Source organism: Lithobates pipiens, unplaced genomic scaffold (genome assembly GCF_037356315.1).
Source record: "Lithobates pipiens isolate NorthernLeopardFrog02 unplaced genomic scaffold, aLitPip1_a1.2 Scaffold_18, whole genome shotgun sequence".
Classification (NCBI taxonomy): Eukaryota; Metazoa; Chordata; class Amphibia; order Anura; family Ranidae; genus Lithobates; species Lithobates pipiens.
Window position 1 is genome coordinate 126189087 of NW_027507758.1, and position 25495 is coordinate 126214581.

Genomic DNA, 25495 nt, shown 5'->3' on the forward strand with positions numbered 1-25495 from the left:
GTCCACCTGAAATAATATGTGAAAGAGTCCAACAAAAATTCATTGTATATATAAAGTCCAACAAACAAAAAAATGTTTTCCACCCATATGTGAAGAGGTGATATATAATTAATTTATATTCTTTTTAATTTTACAATCATTCCCATATACAAATTTAATTTCAACTATGGATGTGTAAAAATTCTAACATGTGGATACACATGCGGTTTATTGCTGTGAGTCCATATAAATGTCAAGGGATGCGATGCGGGCTGTCTCTTGTAGCTTTGGAAGTGTCCTTGGAGCGGCATTCAGTTCACTTCCGATATTTCCAAACCGAGCGGGACTTTATCTGTTTGCGCTCGTTTGTTATGTGCCGTATAGTGAGGCCTTTTATTTAAGTTTAGATTGCAATGTGCCTTTTTTGCATGCTGCTTTGGGTTTTAGCAGGTGCATTTATATAATTTATGGCTGGTTCAATGTTTGTTTTGATTAACACATGTAAGTGATCTCGCTAGTATTGGAGCTCGTTGGTTATAATTCCGTGATGGCTGCTGGCCCAGAATGAGGCTTGGTTAGGTGGAGGATGTATAAAGGTGGTGACGTAGCACGCAGCCCCTTGCCTCTGGACAACGTAACTTATTACGAAACGCATAAGGCGGAGCGAGGTGCTGACGTCACCTCGTGTTTGTGATCACAACATCCAGGAAGGACGGGTTTGTTTGTGTGCGTCCGGCCGGCACACCATACTTAAGGCCTGACATATCCAGTGTTTGTAAGTGTATTTTAAAATTTTTATATAATTAGAGTTAAGGTTTTATACTATTTGGAGCCTTCCTATCTTTTATATGCAACTGCATTGATCGGTGAGCTTCGTGCGAGAGGGGAAGGATTTGGGGAGGATTGGTTTAACCCTGTGCTGTGGAGACTACAAAATCAGCAGAACGGTTTGACAGCTCGAGAGGCTGCAATACCATTCTTACGCTTTTTGTGACCCTCTGTTGTGGGGGGTCATGTTTTTCTGGTAAGGAGCAAATCTTCACATAGGTGGTGGTGGATTCAACACGGTTTACACATCTGAACTTGCTGTGTGTTTCACCTCTTCACATATGGGTGGAAAAAATGTTTTTGTTTGTTGGACTTTATATATACATTGAAATTTTGTTGGACTCTTTCACATATTATTTCAGGTGGACTATTTATGTTTTTACTTATTTGCGTTAAATGTTTATTCAATAAGTGTTGCAGCACTAGGTAGCATTTCACTTAAATTTGATGTGCTTTGGATATTTATATTTATCATAACGTGTTGGAGTAGGGTTGGGCACAATATTTGGTGACAGGTTCAGACTCATATGGTCTTTCAGAAGTTTCTCGTGATCATTGTAGTCTGACTCTGTCTGTTAAAGCGAGCATATGATTTATAACTCGTGGTTCATTCACATACACTCAAATTCATTGTATAGGTTTAGCGCAATTCACATCTTTTTCATATAATTTTTTCTGTATTGCTGGTGTACAGCAGAATTGCAGCTTCCATCAGGTCTTTCTCAGACCATATTTGAGATTATTGCTCATCTTGTAGCGCAGTTTCTTTTCCCAGTTTTCCAATTTATGACCCTTGTAACTCTGTGCATTATGTACGCCAAATCACTGCACTCTATGGATTTCACTTCCAAACTACTGCAATTTGTGCAATATGTACTTCTGTCACTTGTCCGGTGTGCTAAATACTCCTGATCCCTCCACTCTGTGCATTATGTATTCCAACACCTGCCCTCTGTGCAAACTTTACTTTTGAACCCTGCATGGTACAAACTCCTGGCTCCTGCACTGTGTACATTAAATAGTTCTGACTCCTGCACTCTGTGGGTTATATTCTTCCGGCCCCTGATCACTGTAGTTTACACACTCTTAACCCCTGCACACTGTGTGGTACACAGTCATGATCATTGCACTGCAAATGACACTGGCAAGGAAAGGGTTAACCACTAGGGGGCGATGAAGGGGTTGTGTGTCCTAGGGAGTGATTCTAACGGTGGGGGGTGGGCTTCAACTCGCATGACAGCGATGACTGCTCCCAATGACAGGATCATGACACAAGGCAGAATGGGTAAATACTTTGTTTACATAGGTACTTCCCCTTTCTGCAGCTCCGTGACACGATCGCTGGGAGATCGGGGGACATGGAGTCCCGATCGCGCTGTACACGGATGGGTGCGCACCTGCTATCCCTGCCTCTTAAAGGGGACATACAAGTACGCCCATTTGCCAACGTATATCTGCGCGCAGTGGTCGGAAAGTAGTTTTCCTTTGTGCCAAGGTTTATGTGTGTCTGTGGAACTCTTACTTGTGACACCATTTTAAAGCTTTTTTTATTAAAAGGACTGTGACATATGTCTAATGTGTAAACGGTGAGTAGGCTTATGTTTAATGTATCCATGCCACTTTATGCCCCTCCTTCTGTTATCAAAAGTTGGCCACTCCCACCACATTTTACTTTTTTATGAAGCTTGCACATCCCATCCCATAGTACATGGATTTGTTTAATTTGTCACGCAGGTTCAATTTAGTTGCATTTAGTTTACTCTCCATAGAGGCGCATGGATTAAGGGTGCATAGGAACTACTGATTTTCAATATGGAGGTTAATAAATTTGGTATATATATATATATATATATATATATATATATATATATATATATATACACACCATTAAAAAGACTTCCTAAGAATAGTTGATCCGCGCACTTCCATCTGTAAGGCATACGCATACAACTTGCCAGCAGGATTATATTCCTCAACTGTTCTAACTGTTCTTGGTTGCCCTAAGAGCTGGAGTAAAGTGAAGTAGTGAACTGCTCTGCCTACTTTAACCCCTTACAGCTGCAGCAGTTCTTTTTACTTCCTCTCTGGTAAACAGTTGCCAGCAGGACAGTAAGGGAAATCTTGCCAACAGTGCCTTGAACTGCAATAAAAACTTGACAAGAGTTCTAACCATTCCCTACTCTAAAAATCTAAAAACTAAGAAAAATGTTTTGGCTGGAAATGCACTAAAAAAGTATGGCATCAAAAATGTGGTTTCTATACCTATTACTTGAAACAAACACCCTGTTTTCTGGATTATTAACCACTTCCCAACCGGCGCATGCTGATGTACATTGGCAGAATGGTACGGGAGCAAAAAGGGGTGTACCCTTACGTCCCTATGTAATCCCGGGCTAGAGGGCGCACGCTGCTACGGGGAGCTCGACGAGGAGAGGCAGAACGGGAAAATACCTATGTTAACAAGGCATTTCACTGCTCTGCCTAGTGACATGAGAAGGAAGCTACTGCTGCCCGTAATCGGGAGCAGTAATCTCTGTCATGTCCTAGGTAGTCCATCCCCCTACAGTTAGAACACACTGAGGGAACACATTTAACCCCTTGCTCGCCCCCTAGTGTTTATCCCCTTCCCTGCCTGTGACATTTACACAGTAATTAGTGGCTATTTTTAGCTCTGGTCGCTGTATAAATGTCAATGGTCCCAAAATAGTGTCAAAAGTGTCCTATCTGTCTGCCGCAATGTCACAGTCCAGATAAAAATCACAGATCACCGCCATTACTAATAAAAAAAATTATTAATAAAAATGCTATAAATCTATCCCCTATCCCCGCTACAATTTTTGCGCAAACCAATCAATATAAGCTTATTTACCAAAAATATGTAGAAGAATATATATTAGCCTAAACTGGGAAAGAAATTCATTTTTTATATATTTTTGGGGGATATTTATTACAGCGAAAAGTAAAAAAATTGCTTTTTTTTTTCAAAATTGTCAGTCTTTTTTGTTTATAGCGCAAAAAATAAAACCCACAGAGGCGATCAAATACCACAAAGAGGAAGCTCTATTTGTGGGGAAAAAATACATCAGTTTTGTTTGGGTACAACATTGAACATTGTCAATTGAAGCGACACAGTGCCAAAAAAAGTGCTCTGGTCATTATGTGGGTAAAATCTTCTGGGGCTGAAGGGATTAAGGAACTAAAACTTCTGCTGCAACCAGACAGGGTACAATGCTTTCATTGACTCCAAGATTTATATCAGTGGTGAAAATGGGTTTTCCAAAGTAAAAGGCATGATATATAGTCTATCTATAGCCAGGAAGATACTGGAGATCTTGGTATGGGAGCACATAGAATAATTTTTGTTCGGAAACAATATTATTAGCAATAGTCCGCATGTATTCACAAAATACGCAAGTTGTCAAATCAACTTGCTTTCTTTTTAGAAGGAAATAAGCAAAGACTCAGATAATAGAGTGGCTGTGTTTACAGAATACTTTGACTGAAAATACATTTTACACAGTCTAGTAAAGCCTAGTACACACTCAGGAGGAGCCGCTGTACTAACAATCCGATATCCGTATAGCAATCTCCCCCTCTGAGCTATTGTGTTCTGACAAGGGAATGCTCCCCCTGCTAGAGCACACCGGTCAGGGTTCTCAGCCATTTGCAGAGAGTGCTGATCAGGTACTGATTGGCAGACCTTTTTTGGTCATGCCCCATCGACAGAAGCTGGCCAAATGTCTGGCTTCTGACGGACCGGCTTCCGTACACACAGGCCGAATGTCAGTAGGTTTCTATTAAATGCTGCCTGATATTTGGCCCGTTTGTATGGCCCTTAAATTAAAGTTTATAGGAAAATTAAGTTTACAAATGGATAGAAAACTGGCTTAAAGACTGTATTCAGAAATTAGGGATCAATGTTTAATTCTCAAAATGGTCTAAGGTTGTTAATGAAGTACTCCAAAGTTACATAGAAATGGAGTGATGGCAGAAAAGACCATTTGGTCCATTGAGTCTGATCCATTTTTATAACTTATTTATAACTTTTTATCCCAAGCATGTTTGAATTCCCTTACTGTTGACCAACTTGCTACCTCTTCTGGAAGTCTATTCCAAGCATCAACTACTTATTATGTAAAATAATACTTTCTAGGATTGGTTTTGAACTTTCCTCCTGCTAGTTTCAGGTCATGCCCTTGTGTTCTTGATCTTGACTTCAAATATTGAAAATACTACTCTCCTAAACTATATTCATAGCTTTAATGTATTTAAATTCTTTAATCATGTCTCCCCTTGCCATTCTTTCCTCAAATGTTAGGCGCCTGAACTCCTGATTTGTTTAAACCCTCAGACCTGTCACCTTTTTTGTTCTCCGACTCTGGACTCATTCTATCTTATCATTATTTATTTTTATTTTTTTGAGGTCTCAAGAAATAGACAATATTCTAAATGAGGTCTCACTAAAGATCTATATAGGTGAATCAGAACCTCCCTCCTCCTACAGGTGACTACTCTAGTGATCCATCCTCAAATTATATTCACTTCCTGACTGCTTGGCCACACTGTTTGCTCTTCTTGCAACCATCTGAAATAGGTACTCCCAAATCATGTTACTCTGTAGTTCTTGCCAATATATGTTCAGTTTTGGAATTAAATGTACCATTTATATGTTTGAAGATGTCATCAAGCTATGTAGTGGAATTAAGTTCTTAAAGTGGATATAAACCCACTCCCTTCATTTCTAAATTACTTCCATAGTGCTGATCTATAGGGATATACATGGCACCTGTATGTAGCTTTACCTGGTAAATATCTCCCCTTTAGCTGTTTGGAGCCCTGCAATACTCCAGATTCTGTGGGCAGGTCTGTTGTCCAAAGCTCAGTGGGTGGAGTCGTGATGTCAGTAGACTCCCCGCCAACCTCTACACTCCCCTTGGCCAGGCATCGATATTTCTTACATTGAACTTCTGCTGGTCTAGTGGATTATGCCCCATGATCACTAACATCCAGTCAAAACCCAGGAAAGTTACCACATGGCTTCAGCATGCCCAGTCATGCTGAGGTGTGAAGCAGCCAATCCTGGGAGAGCTGGAGAAGAGAGGAGGGGGGATGTGAAGAATGCCTCTCTCACACTCCTGCATGTGATAAGAATATTGCCCGTCACTCACAGCAAGGGGGAAGAAATGTACACCTATTTTTCTGTGGGTGTGTTTTTATCTTACCGAAGATGGATAAGAGGATTGCTCAGAGCTGGATTAACTCTTCGTGGTAAGATTGGGCACAGATGAAATGACATCCTCTGCTGTAACAGATAGGAGTCTTAATTAAAAATCTATTTTTGGGGTTTACATCCACTTTGAGGATCTGGGGGTATTGGTAGTTCATAGAACCAATAATAGCATGCAGTGCCAAACTGCAGTGTCTACTGCAGGCAAAACACTTTCTTGTATTAAAACAGGTAAAGAGTCCAGAGAGAGAGGGACACAATCCTCTTGTGCAAAGCATTAGTAAGACCTCATCTGGAACATACAGTTCTCTCTGAGGTACCAGTTCACAAAAAAAGATATTACGGAACTGGAGAAAGTGCAGAGAATGACAACCAAACTTATAAGAGGCATGGATGACTTCAGGGATGAGGCCAGAATTACTGAAACTATTTATTTTATTTATCTCTCGAGAAGAGGTGTTAACCACTTTCAGACCAGACCATTTTGCTGGCTTAAGACCAGACCACTTTTTGCGATTCGGCGCTGCGTCGCTTTAACTGACAATTGCGCAGTTGTGCGACTTGGCTCCCAAACAAAACTGGCATCCTTTTTTTCCCCACAAATAGAGCTTTCTTTTGGTGGTATTTGATCACCTCTGCAGTTTTTATTTTTTGCGCTATAAACAAAAATAGAGCGACAATTTTGAAATAAACGCATTATTTTTTCCTTTTTGTTATAATAAATATCCCCCAAAAATATATAAAAAAAATTTTTTTCCCTCAGTTTAGGCCGATACGTATTCTTCTACATATTTTTGGTAAAAAAATAAAAATAAAAAAATCGCAATAAGCGATTATTGATTGGTTTGCGCAAAAGTTACAGCGTTTACAAAATAGGGGACAGTTTTATGGCATTTTTATTATTATTTTTTTACTAGTAATGGCAGCAATCAGTGCTTTTTATTGTGACTGCAACATTGTGGCGCACACTTCGAACATTTTTGAACACATTTTTGGGACCATTGTCATTTATACAGCAATCAATGCTATACAAATGCATTGATTCCTGGGTAAATGACACTGGCAGTGAAGGGGTTAACCAGGGGGTGACAGTGTAGGGGTTAAGTGTTCCTAGGGGCGTGTTACTAACTGTGGGGGGCTGGGATTTGTGTTAGTGAACACTGATCTCTGCTCCAATCACATGGAGCAGAAATCAGCGTCACTTGTTGCTAGGCAGAAGTTCAGCTACCCCGTGAGACGATCGCGGGTATCCCCGTGGCAATCGAGTCCGCGGGACCCGCGACTGGAGTCACTGGGGTCCTGACTGGCACGCGAGCATGCCACTGGCGGCGCGCACGCGATGGCAGGGCGGCATTTTAAAATGGACGTACCTGTACGCCAATATGCCTGCCCGTGCCATTCTGCCGACGTACATCGGCGTGCTCCGGTGGGGAAGTGGTTAAAGTGTGATATCATCACTATGAATACATATAGTATCTCACAAAAGTGAGTACATCGCTCACATTTTTGTAAATATTTTATTATATCTTTCCATGTGACAACACAAATGACACATTGATACAATGTAAAGTAGTAAGTGTACAGCTTGTATAACAGTGTACATTTGTTGTCCCCTCAAAATAACTCAACACACTTACCATTAATGTCTAAACCACTGGCAACAAAAGTGAGTACACCCCTAAGTGAAAATGTTAAAATTGGGCCCAAAGTGTCAATATTTTGTGTGGCCACCATTATTTTCCAGCACTGCCTTAACCCTCTTTGGCATGGAGTTCACCAGAGCTTTACAGGTTGCCACATGAGTCTTCTTCTACTCCTCCATGATGACATCACAGAGCTGGTGGATGTTTGAGACCTTGCGCTCCTCCACCTTCTGTTTGAGGATGCCCCACAGATGCTTAATAGGGTTTAGGTCTGGAGACATGCTTGACAAGTCCATTCCCTTTACCCTCAGCTTCTTAAGCAAGGCAGTGGTCCTCCTGGAGGTGTGTTTGGGGTCGTTATGTTGGAATACTGCCCTGCGGCCTAATCTCTGAAGGGAGAGGATCATGCTCTGCTTCAGTATGTCACAGTACATGTTGGCATTTATGGTTCCCTCAATGAACTGTGGCTCCCCAGTGCTGTCAGCACTCATCGAGCACCAGAACATGACATTCCCATCACCATTCTTGACTGTAGGAAAGACACACTTGTCTTTGTACGTCTCACCTGGTTGCCGCCATACACGATTGAAACCTTCTGAACCAAATAAGTTTATCTTGGTCTCATCAGATCACAGTACATGGTTCCAGTAATCCATGTCCTTGGTCTGCTTGTCTTCAGCAAACTGCAAGCCTTCTTGTGCATTATCTTTAGAAGAGGCTTCCATCTGGGATGACAGCCATGCAGACCAATTTGATGCAGTGTGCGTTGTATGGTCTAAGCGCTGACAAGCTGACCCCCCCACCTCTTCAACCTTTGAAACAATGCTGGCAGCACTCATACGTCTATTTCCCAAAGTCAACCTCTGGATATGACACTGAGCACGTGCTCTCAACTTCTTTGGTCGACCATGGAAAAGCCTGTTCTGAGAGGAACCTGTCCTGTTAAATCACTTTATGGTCTTGGCCACCGTGCTGCAGCTCAGTTTCAGGGTCTTGGCAATCTTCTTTTAGCCTAGGTCCTCTTTATGTAGAGCAACAATTCTTTTTTTCCTCAGAGTTCTTTGCCATGAGGCACCATGTTGAACTTCCAGTGACCAATATGAGAGAGTGAGAGGGATAACACCAAATTTAACACGCCTGCTCCCCAATCACACCTGAGACCTTGTAACATTAATGAGTCACATGACACCAGAGGAGGGAAAATGGCCGATTAAGCCCAATTTTGGACAGTTTCACTTAGAGGTGTACTCACTTTTGTTGCCAGCAGTTTAGACATTAATGGCTGTTTGTTGAGTTATTTTGAGGGAACAGCATATTTACACTGTTATACAAGCTGTACACTCACTACTTTACATTGTGGCAAAGTGTCATTTCTTCAGTGCTGTCACATGAAAATATATAATAAATTATTCAAAAAATGTGAGGGGTGTACTCACTTTTGTGAGATACTGTATATTGTCCAAATGGTGAACTAAGTGTAAAATTAGTCACTTTAAAGTAACTTCAAAGGAGAGGGAACTCTTTGCATCTGGAGGAGAATTTCTGCTTACGGAAATGCTTCTTTATAGTAATAGCTGTGAAAATGTAAAATATACTCCCTCATAAACTTGTTCTAGCCAGTTCAGCTATTGTTTTAAAAAAAATGGATGCATTTCTAAATGCACAGCATATAGCTTGATATTAACATTTACAGTATAAATAATAACAACAGAGATTTGTTGAACCAGGAAATATCTATTTCCTTAAAGAGATCAGGAAATCATTTTTTTCCTGTTGGGATAAACTGGACCATGTTGTATAAGGGTTTTCTGTAAGGCTGCACCGCTACTGATACTAGGCATTTTCTGTCTCGGTTCTTTCACCTATCAGTGGGATTTCCCTGCTAACAACTGAAACGTAAAGAAAAAAATTATGGCAATTTTTGGTTAAGGAGTGGGGCCACCATGTCCTTAACATCCAATGACATTTCATCTGTCCATGGAATTCCCCTCCCACCTTCTCTTCCCCTCCTGACAGCTGTCACCCTCCAGTCCTGAAGGACAAAGAGAGCAGCACCATCTAAGTGAAGTATGACCACAATTTAATGTACAAAATGTAAGATGATGAATGTGGTGTTCATCCGCTCTACTCTTGGGTGGTAGCTGCTGGTGTGTCAGTGGGCAGTGGTTCGAGGGCGCTGGTAGCTCCCAGCACATCCTGGTAAACTCAAAGACACACGGGTGCACTGATGATGTTACTTCTGGGTAAGTCATCGGTGCCCCAGAGTGTCTCTGAATTTATCAGGAAACGTTGGCAGCCACCAGCGCCTCTGGCCTCTTGCGGTCATACTGCACTTGGATGGTGCTGCTCTCTATGCCTCACAGAGTCCCTTCTAGCTCCCCCACCCTGCCCTCATTTACCCTTCTACCCTCCCACCCTGTCCTCACCCTCCTAACACCCCCCCCCCCCCTCAGCTCCTAAACGACCCATCTACCTACTCTTCCTAGGTGATCGGTATTGGTATCGACAAATGCTTAAAAAAAGCATCAGTACTCAGTTTAAAAAAAAAATGGCATTGGTGCATCAGTTCTATAGATGTAGGTTTTTCATTTATATAATCAGTTTTTAAATGGGGTGAACTTGATTTACTTGTTTTCACCTATGCAACTATGATATAGTAACATACCTGCATAGCCAGGCCCTGGAAGAGTGCCCTTGTAATGTTAAGCAGATTGTGGGAACCTGACACTTTTGCATACATGTCCTTGATGCCAATCAGTTTGCAGATAGTGATGATTGCTCTATGGCAATGGAGACCATAACCTAAGAAAACATACACAAAACATGATACAGTTTCCTCAAATCTAAAAAGGCAGATGCATATATAAATAAATAACATTTAAATTGTTAGGTGATCCTAGTACAAACAAGACCATTCACCATGTGAAAAAAGCCCAAAAGCACAAATTGTTAACCATCCTAACTGAACATTTTAAGGCTGCATTCACCCCTGAGTATATTGCTTTAAGGTGGGGTTTTGCCTGATTTTGTTCAGGTCAAACAGTGACCAATGTAAAAAGCAGAAAAACGCCCAAAGCTGTCCGAATTGATCTACAAAACAAACAGAACTTTTTTGAGCTTCAGGCGACATGGAGTGGAGATGTGAACCATCTCCATAGAGAATAATTGATTTTTTTTCCCAGCGTTTTGGAGCTTTAGGCTTCAAGCTACAAAACGATGAGATGTGAATGGGGCCTCGCTGTGTACTTCAGAGAGTGTCTCTTAAGTATCTTAAGGCCGCGTACACACGGGCGGACTGTTCGCTCAACTTTGTCCGCTGAACAGTGTTTCAGCGGACAGTCCGCCCGTGTGTGGGCTTTCAGCGGACAGTTTCAGCGGACAGTTTGACGGACAAAGTCTTTCGGAAATTCCGAAAAACTGTCCGCTGAAACTTTGTTTGAGCGAACAGTCCGCCCGTGTGTAGGCTACTTTCGAAATGAGCAAACTGTTCCCGCTCGGAGGAAAGTCTGCTCATTTCGAGCGCATGTCAAGGTAGGCGGGGCCCGCGACGGAGACGTCGCGGGCTCCGCCGCCTGGAATGGACTTAAAGGGGAACCCCAACGCCAAAAAAAATCGGCGTGGGGGCCCCCCCAAAGTCCACAACAGACCCTTGTCCGAGCACGCTACCCGGCCGGCCAGGAAAGGGGGGCGAGCGAGCGCGCCCCCCCTCCTGAGCCGTCCAAGGCCGCGTGCCCTCAACATGGGGGGTGCCTTGGGGAAGGGGGGGCCGCGCGGCCCCCCCACCCCAAAGGACCTTGTCCCCATGTTGATGAGGACAAGGGCCTCTTCCCGACAACCCTGGCCGTTGGTTGTCGGGGTCTGCGGGCGGGGGGCTTATCGGAATCCGGGAGCCCCCTTTAATAAGGGGGCCCCCGGATACCGGCCCCCCACCCTATGTGAATGAGTATGGGGTACAATGTACCCCTACCCATTCACCTGTAAAATAAAAGTACCCAAAAAAAAAACACAATACACGAGAAAAAATATTTTATTGCACAGCTCCGGGGGGTCTTCTCGCCGGACTCCTCCGCTATCTTCGTGTAGCTCTTTTGCTAGCGGAGGAGTCCGGCTTTCTTCCTCCCCGCCGCCGGCCTCTTCTCCCGACTTCGGGGGTCTTGTCCCCCTCTTCGGTTCTTCTGCCGGGCCACCGCGCCTTCTTGTAGCTCTTTTGCAGGCGGTGGCCCGGTCTTCTGTCGCCGCTGTCGCCGTCGCCGCCTTCCGTTCTTCTTCTTCTTCTTGTTCTTCTTCTCCAGGAGATGTTGACACGACGCTCTCTCCGGCCGGAATGCCAGAGCCGCCCTGCGCTGCCACTTATATAGTGACAATGGGGCGGTGTCACATGGTATATGTCACATGGGTTGGTCACATGGGTTGATGTCACATGGTGACCCCGCCCCCTTACGATGTCATAGTCCCCATGTGACATCAACCCATGTGACCAACCCATGTGACATATACCATGTGACACCGCCCCATTGGCACTATATAAGTGGCAGCACAGCGCGGCTCTGGCATTCCGGCCGGAGAGAGCGACGTGTCAACATCTCCTGGAGAAGAAGAAGAAGAACAAGAAGAAGAAGAAGAACGGAAGGCGGCGACAGAAGACCTTGCCACCGCCTCTAAAAGAGCTAGAAGAAGGCGCGGTGGCCCGGCAGAAGAACCGAAGAGGGGGACAAGACCCCCGAAGTCGGAAGAAGAGGCCGGCGGCGGGGAGGAAGAAAGCCGGACTCCTCCGCTAGCAAAAGAGCTACAAGAAGATAGCGGAGGAGTCCGGAGAAGACCCCCGAAGACGGAAGACCCCCGGAGCTGTGCAATAAAATATTTTTTCTCGTGTGTTGTGTTTTTTTTTTGGGTACTTTTATTTTACAGGTGAATGGGTAGGGGTACATTGTACCCCATACTCATTCACATAGGGTGGGGGGCCGGTATCCGGGGGCCCCCTTATTAAAGGGGGCTCCCGGATTCCGATAAGCCCCCCGCCCGCAGACCCCGACAACCAACGGCCAGGGTTGTCGGGAAGAGGCCCTTGTCCTCATCAACATGGGGACAAGGTGCTTTGGGGTGGGGGGGGCCGCGCGGCCCCCCCTTCCCCAAGGCACCCCCCATGTTGAGGGCACGCGGCCTGGTACGGCTCAGGGGGGGGGCGCGCTCGCTCGCCCCCCCTTTCCTGGCCGGCCGGGTAGCGTGCTCGGACAAGGGTCTGTTGTGGACTTTGGGGGAACCCCCACGCTGATTTTTTTCGGCGTTGGGTGTCCCTTTAAGTCCATTCCAGGCGGCGGTGCCCGCGACGTCTCCTTCGCGGGCCCCGCCTACCTGTACATGCGCTCGAAATGGGCGGACTTGCCTCCGCCTTACGTGGGCGAGTCCGTTCATTTCAAAAGTTGAGCGAACTGTTTGGCAAACAGTTCGCTGAAACAGTCCGCTCGTGTGTGGGCAAGTCCGCTCATGCAAATTTTGAGCGGACTGTTGCGGCAACTGTTTGACGAACAAAGTTTCAGCGAACAGTCCCCGCGTGTGTACGCGGCCTCAGTTGTCCAGCATCTCCAAACTTTTGGATAGAGTCAGGAAAGGTTGGGATGTCTATTGGGTTTTTACTGCTATTCAGGGCTCTATTAAAGAGATTTCCCCTCACTTCTTGCCAATGGTTCCACTGACAGGAAGAGACGGGAATCTTCATCAACACATAAAAAATCTGGAGTACATATGTCAAACACTCACCAAGCCATTTCATGTGGCCTTCACACTTCTCCTGCAGCTGCGACACCCCTCCTCATCTCCGCCCCACCTTGTCTTAGAAGTTGGCAGCAGACAGTATGACAGAACTCCTCCACCAGATCCTGTCCTCCGCGCAGCCACAACACCCCCTCTTCTCCTCCTCCCCTGGTCTCAGTATTCAGCAGACTCCAGCAGCTGACTCTAGCCCTCCTCTGGTCCTCCTTCCGACCCTGCACTTTTTTCTTCACAGCTCTTACCCCAGCTTCTTCCCAGCAAAAGCACTGTGATGTAAGGGATGGTGGGGGACTCTTGGCTTCTGATGGTTTGGGGCTCTTGACATCTGATGTAAGGAGAGGTGGGGGCTCTGGACATCTAGTCTTAGAGATACAACTGGGCCTTTGAGGGAAACCATAATGCTGATGTGGCCCCTGATGAAATTTGATGAGTGAGTTTGACACCCCTACTCAAGAGAAAGGTTAGAACTCCTATCAGCTTTTTACAGGTATTGAAATTTCTCTTCCGGTTTCAGATTTTTCCTTACAGCCTGTCTGGCAAAACCATTATCTCCAGAAGAGAGAGTGACAGAAAATCTCCTAAATGGGACCCCTGATAGCCGTAAAAAACAAACAGGGATTCTAATCCTTCCTGACTCTATCCAAAACTAAAAAAAATGTCTGGCTGGAAAAAGATCAAGAACATTTCAATCAGAAATTCACTAATAGCCATATAAAAAGTGGAAAATCATTATAATCACATCAATTAGTTGCTATGATGTGTTCTGCTTTTGTTTTTCAGGGGCTAAAATTTGATTGGTTTTAGGTTACTTCTCAATTTTGCTCTGCACTGCTATCTATAAATGATCCTCAGTGGAATCAATACCACTCATCCTTCGTAAACAAACAATTCTGATATTTATGGGACTTACCTAGAGGAGCAAGAGTTATCACCGATAAATACAGTCATTTCAACGGCTTTGATGTTTGTAATTTACTTTGATATTTTCTGGCTTTCCAAAATAACATGTTATTACGGCAAAAAAAAAAAAAACCCAAACAAAACACAGACCCAGAGCGTTCTGCAGTTTTTACAGCATTTGATACCTTGTCACTAAACCTGTAACCAGTGCCGGGTAAATGAGAGTGCCTGCCCCTTGTTTTTTTTCACTGTGGCAGCACAAATGATCTTACAGATTTTACGTCTAGAAGAGCAATGTTGGCATTAAATTATAGTTCAAATTGCAAGAACACAGAGTTCCCAACAGCTCACCAAAAAAAGGAAAAAACAAAAAAATAACCTACAGGAACGATTTAAAGAAAGGAAATTGGAGTCCAGTGAACTAAATTAAACATTTCAGCCATCTAGTAAATTAAAGTGTGATGAATAGCCTTTTAAAGATCATTCAAATGAAAATGTGTACCGAGTTTGTTCTCCTTGCTGCAGCAGGGAAATCAATATATTCTTCACCAGTAAAAATGACTTGTGGTACTTCTAGTTTGTTTTTCAATTATAGTTTAGAAGAAAAAGAAGAATATTAGTGCAGGATAGCGTGCCCTGCTATAATAGAATTTTTCCTGTTATGACAGGCAGAATTGCTTTACAGGCCAATGCTCTTTATCCACAAGATTAGCATTTTACTCTATCACTATATTGTGATCAACACAAATTTTACTCAGGTTACCAGTTGCATAAAATTAAACTGGATATTACTAGTTGAAAAAAGTGAGATTTCTGACCGGCAGCCCACCAGATTTGTCCTTTAAAGCTGACCCCTCCCATTGAGAGATCGAAGATGGAATCTTAAGGGTGGATAGAGCCTTTATCAGTTATAAAATAGTTAATAAATAAGTAGGGTTATAAGATGCTATAAGCATAAGTATGCATATAATTTGCAGTAAGGGCTAGTATACACTTACTTCCAAAACATGGCTTTGGGCACGCTTTGTTAAAGCTCTCTGAACGCCAGTCAAAGCCCCGTCATGAAATAAAATGGTTAGCTTACATTCCTTTTTACACCTTGTTTTTGCTTCGATGAGGCTTTGGTGGGACTTCAAGCAAGCTTTGCCATAGACTTCTATGGAGGCTTTGAAGACGCTTTGAAGTACTACTAATGCTACATGGGGTATAATTTTTTAAGCAAAGCCGAGGTAAAACAAAAGCAAGGTGTAAACAGGACTGTAAGCTAACCATTTTATTTAGTGACATGGGCTTTGACTGGCGTTCAGAGAGCTTTAACAAAGCCTGTCTGAAGCCTTATTTTGAAGCAAGTGTAAATTAGCCGTTAATGTGTGTTGAAGCCGAAGCAAGTGTAAATGAGCCCTAACAGTTGGGAGCTTGATATTTTATATAGAGTAACAAAGGGAGAGGGAAGAGAAATGGAGAAAGAAAAATGGACTAGGTGCCTATAGGACCAGATGCAATAATAAACATAGATTAGTGATATACAGTTCTGCTCATAAGTTTACATACCCTGGCAGAATTTATGATTTCTTGGCCATTTTTCAGAGAATATGAATGATAACACAAAAACTTTTCTTTCCCTAATGTTTAGTGTTTGGTTGAAGACATTTATTATCAATCAACTGTTTACTCTTTTTAAATCATGACAACAGAATCTACCCAAATGACCCGGAACAAACGTTTACATATCCCCCCCCCCCCCTTCATCAACATCAATGACAGCTTGAAGTCTTTTGTGGTATTTTTGGATGAGGCTCTATCTTCTTAGATGGTAAAGATACCCATTCCTCTTGGCAAAAAGCCTCCAAGTCCTGTAAATTCTTGGGCTGTCTTGCATAAACTGCACGTTTGAGATCTCCCCAGAGTGGCTCAATGATATTGAGGTTAGGAGACTGAGATGGCCACTCCAGAACCTTCACTTTATTCTGCTGTAGCCATGACAGGTCTACTTGGCCTGGCGTTTTGGATCATTGTCATGTTGGAATGTTCAAGTATGTCCTATGCGCATCTTCCTGGCTGATGAATGCAAATGTTCCTCCAGTATTTTTTGATAACATACTGCATTCATCTTGCCCACAATTTTGACCAAATTAACTATGCCTTTGTAGCTAACACAGCCCCAAAACATCAACGACCCACCTCCGTACCTTCATCATAGGCCTTGTTGACTCCTATCCAAATGTAGCGTTTATGATTGTGGCCAAAAAGCTAAATTTTGGTCTCATCACTCCAAATGACTTAGTGCCAGAAGATTTGAGGCCTGTCTCTGTACTTTTTGGTGTATTGTAAGCAGGATACTTTGCGGCATTTGAGTAGTAATAGCTTTCTTCTGGCGACTCGACCATGCAGCCCATCTTTCTTCAAGTGCCTCCTTATTGTGCATCTTGAAACAGCCACGTTTTCAGAGAGTCCTGTATTTCACCTGAAGTTATTTGTAGGTTTTTCTTTGCATCCCAAACTATTTTCCTGGCAGTTGTGGCTGAAAATTTAGTTTGCCTACCTGACCATGGTTTGGTTTCAACAGAACCCCTAATTTTCCACTTCTTGATTAGAGTTTGAACACTGCCGATTGGGATTCTCAATTCCTTGGATATCTTTTTATATTCCTTTCCAGTTGTATACCGTTCAACTACCGTTTCCTGTAGATCCTTTGACAATTTGTTTGCTTTCCCTATGACTCAGAATCTAGAAACGTCAGTGCAGCACTGGATGAAAGATGCAAGGGTCTGTTAGGAGTCCAGAAACTCACTGACCTTTTATACACACACACTACTTACAAGCAAACAGATTACAGGTTAAGATGGTTACTTTAATTGCCATTCAAACCACCTTGTGTCAACTTATGTCATGTTATTTGGCCAAAATCACCAGGGTATGTAAACTTTTCAGGGATCAGGGTCATTTGGGTAGTTTCTGTCATCATTATGATTTAAAAGGAGTAAACACAGTCGACTGATAATAAATGGCTTCAGCCAAACACTAACCATGAGTGAAAAATGTTTTTGTGTTATCATTCATATTCTCTGAAAAATGTCCAAGAGATCAGAATTTCTGCCAGGGTATGTAAACTTATGAGCAAAACTGCATATGTATTTGTGTACTTAATAGGAACAACATGCTGGGCTCATTTCTTCTACTTTTATTTTTTTGTAAATTGAATTTTAATGTATTTTTGATTTTTAAGACTTGTAATTGAAAAAAATAATGTTTTTAATAAACAGAGGAATTGAAAAAAAAAAGGTTCCCCCATCGCCAACTAATCAGTGAGTTAGTTTGGAAAAAAAATGCCATAAATACTCACCTAATCTTGTAATCATGATGCTCCAAATCTTGAGTCCTCTTTCTTTCTCCTTGCTGAGGAGGAGAGGTCCTTCTTTGGGGGTCCAAGCCACTCCCTGGTGATGTGTACACTTCCTATTGGTTCCCCAGTAGCAGAGAAATTACGTCAGGAAGAGGTGACCAGTTGATAGGCATAGATTGGATCTCGGTCATACATTTTGGAAGCAGCGCCAGTGAGAGACATAGATGGTGGACTGAGGTGAATATTATAATGACTTATTATGTTGTCCATTTTTGAAATAGAGCAAAGCCATGATTGTAACGCATATTGCATTTTTGACATGTCTTCAATGTGTTTTTGGAATCTGACTCCCAGCATGCATCTGTGAAACCTGGACATGTGACTCAAAAAATGAACCAAACCTGCACCATGGGTGTGTTTTTTTATGCATTTTCATTTATTTGAATGGGGAGATGTGCTTTTGGTGCACTTTTTGAACATACACCAAAAATGAAGAATGCAAGACTTTTAAAAAATGTACTGCACCAGCAGCGCATTGGTTTGAAGAGTTCCAAAGGATTTAAAGAGATACATTTTCCATGCATTTTTGTTCTGCTTTTTAAATACCAAAAGCACATTAAAAACAAATCGGCGCTAAGGGCTGGTCATACAGGCATCTCAAATTTCTAATGACAGCCCCACGGTGTGAGACAATGGATAGTCTTGCAATGCACTGATAAAAAGTACTGCATGCACCACACCTCAACACAGTGGTGTGAACCGGGCATATAGGAGACGGTGCATTTTGCCTTGTTCATGCGGTGGAATAGCGGCCCAATGCAACCCCACCGCATCTGATGTGACTCTACCCAAAGTGTTAGGTCTTATATTTAGGTACTCGTTTCACACTTTGGGGAATTTTGCCATTTCAATATGATTTCAGCCCTGAAAGCTGAACACCCAAAACCGATAACTGTGGGCCTTCTATAAAAACAAGAAAATAACAAAATTATGATTCTTAAAAAAAAATAAAAAAATAAAAATCACTTACCTGAGTTTTGTTTCTTTATTTTGATTGTTGTTCTCTTAAATTTTGTTGTGATGTCATGAAATACTAAAAAAAAATAAAAATAAAAAAAACATAAAAGGGAAATTGTTGTTAAATCTTATTACCACCATACAAAAGGAAACGTTTTGGACAATATGCCCTAGTAATGAAATTACTTCAGCAAGAAATACAAAAAACATTATGTTCTAAACGAAAATTTCACATGCCATTGTAAACTTGAAGACTAAATATATTTATGGTACCTACAGGCATAAAATGCCACTTACCTGGTCTTGCTGTTTTTTGGGCCACAATCTCATATTTAAGTGTACCTGCAAGACATGGTTTGCCCTACTCCATTCTGGAGGTTCTGCAAGTGCCTTTGCCTTACCTCTGAATTGGCATCACAAAGAAAGCTTGTATACACCAAGAGTTCACATTTATGGCATCACTGGCAGATGTAGAGTACACACGTAAAGAATATCAGATGAATGATTGTCGCCTTTTTTTTTCTGCATGCCAATCTCATACTAAAAACCAATAAGTTACTAAAGTTACGAAAATTCTTGTACAACAGAATACAACTTTGGAAGTGATGTATTGTATTGTATTCTTACATTTCCAAGCATACGTAGTTTTGGTCAAACATTTTTTTCCGTAGAAATACTATACTAATTACATGAAAATCATTAGTTCTGGTATCATACAAGAACATTTTTCGTGCCTGTCCCTTCGGATATTTTCGTATGAACTGTTGTGATTGGCTCTCGAAAGCTGTGTACGAAAGATCAGATTATTGGATGATTGCTCCAAAAGCTGTATATTTCACTAGATTTTCTTATCGTGTGTACTAGGCATAAGTCTGGCTGCCCCAGCTGTAAACTAACCCAAAAAAATCAAAACCATAAACCTAAATCCCCATTTTTCCCTATTTTAAAGAAAGTATTCATTTCTGCAATTTTTACAAAAGCCAGTCATAGTTTCCTAAGGAACGTTTAACAATTAGGATCAATCATCTAATAACTTTTACCTCGTCTAATGTATAAAGGGGAAAATGACTTCATTTTTAGAATAGCTTACCAGAAACATATGCCTAAAAGAATAAGTGCACTCTAGGATTATAGACTCTCCCCTCACCCTCTCTGTAAATTGCTGAAAGCTGAAAAACATCACAGCACTAATCCTTGAGGGCCCTTCACACTTTGTGTGCATTACCTGGTCCATTTTCATGTGGTAAGGCAGTGCATATATTTTGAATAGACTAGCAGCACATTTTTATGCACTGGCAGCATTTCTGGCAACCAACCAAAATGTGAGTTGTAGTTGGCTTTACTATAGCTGCTTTTGCAACTGTGGAGGTACACCATTCTAAATGAATAGCACCACAAAGCAATACACAGTGTCATGTGTTGTTGTAATGCTTGTTGCCACACATGAATAGGTGTGAACCCTGTCTAATTATATTTGTTGATGCATAAAACATTGGATAAACAAAGTATATTGCCAAGGCAGCCAGGTACCCCTATAATTTTTGCAGAACATGTGAGAAAAGTAAGCAGGAATCATTGCTACTAGTGATTTTGCTTCTTTCTTTTTACAAAACTGTAGGTAACATTCAGACAGCTTTTGTAAAAAAAGCTCATAGTTCTGTCCCTTTGGATGAAACGCATCAGCGGGATAATTGGCACTGAAGTCACGCTCGTGTGCGATTCTGGGTCGCCAGCAGCTTTATATGTGAGTTTTTTTGTACTTTTTGATTTGTCTTTATGTGGCTTTTATCTATAAATTACAACTTACTACACTATGAGATTCCCCCTGGGCAGGCTTATTTATCCTCAGCTGGATTTTGGCCACTACTGCCTTCAGGATTCATCTACTGGGATAACCCCAGAAGGATCTTCATAGATGCATAAAACTTCCATGCTGCTGTAATGACAGCCATTTAGTCCGGCAAAATTGCATTTTACTTGATGGTGGTGGTTTACTCGTTTTGGACACTACTGCTGTACATTTTGCACTGGAACAGTGGTCTTAGTTGCAGGTTGCTTTCAGATTCATTTGGATTGTTCTTTGATTTTATTTTGGACTATTTTCTGTATTTTTTTTGTCAATGCAGCTTACAACTGATTTTTGTTTTTTTCATAGTTTGGGCGCGACGCCTTTTTTACAGCTTACAATATAAGTTGGATATACTACTTATGTGGCTAGCTACCTCAAATAATATATTTTTGACACATAGTGCAGCATTGTTTTTATTACATTCAGACAGCTGCAGAACAAGGAAGAGTGCTTTGGAGCAGGACTGATAGCTTCTTCAGTGTTGCTATATAAAATCTGCTGTATACAATAAATAATGAAGGCCATCTTGTGAGTGTAACAAGAAGCAAAGTCACCTAATTATTTACTAGCAGTAAAAGACATCTACTGCCAATATATATAGCTGTGCTACAATCAAGTGTCAGTGACTGGGGATAAATGACAGGGAAGGTGTTGGCTTTGGATAGGTAGTGATTATTTGCTACAAACTGGACTGACAAGTTTCTCTAAGTCACATTAATCCCCCTCAGTGGGTGTTATCAATTGCTAAACACTACAGCAAATCTTCTGTAAAATAATAAAGGATAGAATAGGACCCAGGGGAAGAAATAGATTAATATAGAATGTGGCCCTAAGCCAGGTAGACAAGCTGGGTGCTAAAATTACCACAAGAATGTGTTTACCTGCATTTCTAGTTTTTATTCAGCACCTTCCCCTCCCAACTGGTGCAGAGAAAATTTTCTACTATTTACTTCTTTTGCAGAGCTCTGCATTTGATCAGAACGCTACAAATTACAGCAGAAGTCACTGTTACGTGTGGGCTCAAACTCTAATAGAGGTGTGCATCTAGCCTATATAAACTGAAGGGGTACCGGCTTGGGGAGCAAATGCCACCATGTCCTGGCACAGTCTGCCCCTGCAAACATGCATTTGTTTATTAATTATAACAATGAGTAAGTAAAGGTAATGATAACATTAACATAAAACACCACACAAACACACATTTTTTTCAAAACTTACCGGTATGATTGTTGTATCGTTCTATGTAATGCAAATAATGGACCGCCCTGCTCTTTGCCTGTGTGAAAAAAGTATTACAAGTTCAAGATTAAAATACACATACATTTGAAGCAGAGAAGTTAGCAGGATATACTGCATTGCATGCCAACCAGGGACAATGAAGTGAGAAATCTGCAGAGGCAGCGACATGCAGTGCAAAATAACAGCAGTATAAGAGCTGAGACAAAATTGCAATCAACAATGTGCATAAGGGAGGTACAAACAGCAATTGGCTACTTCTGATTGCTTGACAAGGATTACCACACTTATAAGTTCTTTAGTTTACTGAAAAAAAGTCCACATCATCATACCCTGGTAAAGTGGTCCTTCAACTATGGCCCATTGCTTTCTGATTGCTGGCACCTGTGAGACATCACCGCATTGAGGGCCTTCTCAGTGTAGGCTAAAGCCTGTGTGCAGAGTGGCAGTGGACGCTGGGACTCTAACCACTGAGCACAAGTTCTGGGGGGAGCATACCAATGATATAGTTCTATTCTCCCCATTGACACCAACAATTGGGAACTATACCTCCTCCCACTGACATCAACAATCAAGAACTAATGGAAGACAGAAGGGGCGCCAGACTAAGTGCAGCAGTTAAAAAGTATGGGATTCATTGAAGCACAGTAAAATTGGCAACTCACATTTAAGTCGATGAAAATGAGCATGTCAATAGATAATACAGATAGAATCAAAAGGTATCCCCGGGATGGTGACAATGGTATCCTGCGAGGAGATGGTAGGATGGCCTGGACCGGAGTGAAAGCAGTCGGCTGTGGTGGAACCAGCGTGGAACGCAAATGGCACAGATACTGGAACCAACATCAGCTTCACTCTTAAGGGTGCTCAGTATTTATTATCCACATGTCAATTGCTTGACATATTCCACATGGACTTTTCTGCACTTTAAAAGAACTTTTATGGACCAGTGGCCTTTGGCTTAGTTCTCCAGCACCAGGTCCCATTGTGTTTTTAACAATCAGGAATTATAACTTCTCCAACTGACACCAGTGATGGGGAAATATTCCTCTTATTATTATTAATTAAGGTACTTATACAGTGCCGTCAATTTACACAGCACTTTACATATACATTGTACATTCACATCAGTCCCTACCCTCAAGGAGCTTACTACTAATCTAAGGTCCCTAACTCACATTCATATACTAGGGCCAATTTAGACAAAAGCCAATTTTACCTACCAGTATGTCTTTGGAGTGTTGGAGGAAACCAGAGTACCTGGAGGAAACCCACGCAGGCACAGGGAGAACATGCAAACTTCAGGCAGGTAGTGTCTTGGTTAGGATTTGAACCAGCGACCCTTTTTACTGCTAGGCAAGAGTGCTACCCACTTCACCACTGTGCCGCCTTCTCAATGACTTCAACACTGGGATACTACTCCTCCACTAACATTAGCAACGAGGCACTATTATGTCTCCAGCTGGGGCATTTTGTTTACTCCTAATGATGCTGTGGCATTCCTCCTACTACTACCACTGGGGCATTCTTCCTACCACTAACCCTGGGGCATTGTTCCTACCACTGCTGTTGGGGGAATTCTTCCTACCACTGACCCCAGGGCCCTTTCTTTATAGTAATAATAAAATAAAAAAATGCTTTTATTTAGGTCATATAAGCAACCTTAATGCCATATAGGCTAATATATGCTAAGGTAAGCATCACAAATAAATCTTGTTTACAAGGAATGACAACAAAGTCTTACTTTTCTTAGTGCTATGGCTCTGTCGTTGGCTTTTCCAATGGCAAAACCTGCAAAGAGAAAGAAAACAGTGCATTACATGTCTAAACAACCACCCCTTTGTAACCTCCTGTTTGCATTTTGACCAAGGTTCATTTTTTTTCTTGTAGAATGGGGTTTTGGGTAGGTATATTGTAATAGTCAGATTTATAGCTGTTTAAAGGACTGGTATTTAGTTGTAGGCAACTGATCCGGGGATGATACCAACCTCATAGGCTTTCTCAAATTCTCATGCATTTTGGGCTTGACAAGTAACAAGCAAAAATCTGCTGCCCTAAACATTTCAGTTTCCAAACAGCTCCTATCCTCCACAAAGATCAATGTTTCCATAAATTAATCTCCACCCGTAATCCATAGCTCCTCCCCTGGTCTCGACAACCTTCATGCTTTTTCCTGGTGGACCTCATAGTTCCAAAATTATATCAAACCACTCATCTCCAAAGGCTTAGCTTTCGATAGTTAAAAGACCAATACCACATACCCAATATGGAAAACTTTAGATACCTCCAATTGAAACACCAGATAACCAAACTCAATAAACTTAACTTCCACCACTTTCCCCCTTCAAGAATACCTTTGTACAAGCTCCCATAGCTTGTGAAATCGTGTCTTCAATTTATCAGATGTTCACCGCAACTAACTTTGTAACCCTGCAAGCCTACGTGCAGAAATAGGAAATAGATTTGGCCACATCAAAGGCACAAGAGGAATAGGAAACCATGTATGTGGACTGCTGTCTCTAAATGTTCAACGTGCTAACTGTAATCAGCTTGCAAAGTTTTAATGCTTTGGTGCCAAGTGCCTATGAGAATTTCCCTTGCGATCCCCTCCTAGGCTAAAACAGGTTTCAATAATGTCTCTGCCCACAAATAACTTGACTTGCCCCTAAACCAAGTCTCACTCATGGTCTATAACTAAGACTTAAAAATTGTTACCATATATTTTTATTGCTGCTAAACAAGCAGACGGACTGAACAGCATAAAGATAAATTAAAATCCACCAGTATCCCAGGGATACTCACACAAAGTTCATATGCCTCTGGCAATCATGAATTGCATATGCTCATCTACAAATGGAAATAGGATTCTAAACCAAGTTAAAGTGGTTTTAAGGGCAGAAGTTTTTTTTCTTTTGTATCTTATTGCATTGTATGCATTAAGATTAAAAAAAAAAAAACATTCTCTGCGTAGCAGCCCCCCCCCCCATACTAACCTGAGCCCCATCTTTATCCAGAGATGTTGCAGGAGAGACTCGGCTGCCTGGGACCCTACCTTCTCATTGGCTAAGACAGTAGCAGAGAGCCATTGCTGTCAAAGTCAGTGAGTCAATGAGAAGAGAGAGGGCTCAATGAAACAAAAAAAAGCTGCTCCAGGTGAGCGAGTCTCTAGGCAATTCCCACAAACTAGTCAGGTGCTAGCCCAGCTTGCATGCTGTGTATAATAAAGCAAATAATTCCGGATGGCTGCACTTCCAATAATCCTTTTTATTGAAGCTTTATATGACAAGTGGTTAACAGATGGAGCAGGGGACTAAGAGGTAGATGCATTTAGTCATTACCTATTGGAACTAGTCACCACAATCACCTATATACTGTCATATGAAGCTTCAATAAAAGGGATTATTGGAAGTGAAGCCATCTGGAATAATTTGCTTTATGAGGGGAGAGAGAGAGAGAGAGAGAGAGGAGGCAGAGGCTAATTGTGGCTTTTTTTCTGAATGGACGCACAAAGCAGCAGCTCAACTCTGGTGGCCCCATATCAAGCTGCTTGCTGTGGGGGCACTCAAAAGGAGGGAGGGGCCAGTAGCGCCAAAGAGGGACCTGAGAAGAGGAGGGCTGCTTGGTGTAAAACCACTGCACAGAACAAATAAGTATAAAACATTTGTTATTTTTAAACATTAAAAAAGGAGACTTTAGTATCACTT

The 25495-nt window shown here is 42.0% G+C and overlaps 1 protein-coding gene across 1 annotated transcript in view; it reads right to left on the reverse strand.

Annotated features, from left to right (window-relative positions):
* MRPS5 (mitochondrial ribosomal protein S5) overlaps window positions 1-25495 on the reverse strand; it is a 205383-nt gene that overhangs the window by 2158 nt on the left and 177730 nt on the right. Inside the window, exons 7-10 of the mRNA XM_077486094.1 lie at window positions 23536-23582; window positions 21774-21831; window positions 18720-18782; window positions 10343-10479 (exon numbers count right to left, since the gene is read on the reverse strand). Of these exons, the coding sequence (XP_077342220.1) occupies window positions 10343-10479; window positions 18720-18782; window positions 21774-21831; window positions 23536-23582 (305 nt within the window). The remainder of the gene's footprint in view (window positions 1-10342; window positions 10480-18719; window positions 18783-21773; window positions 21832-23535; window positions 23583-25495) is intronic.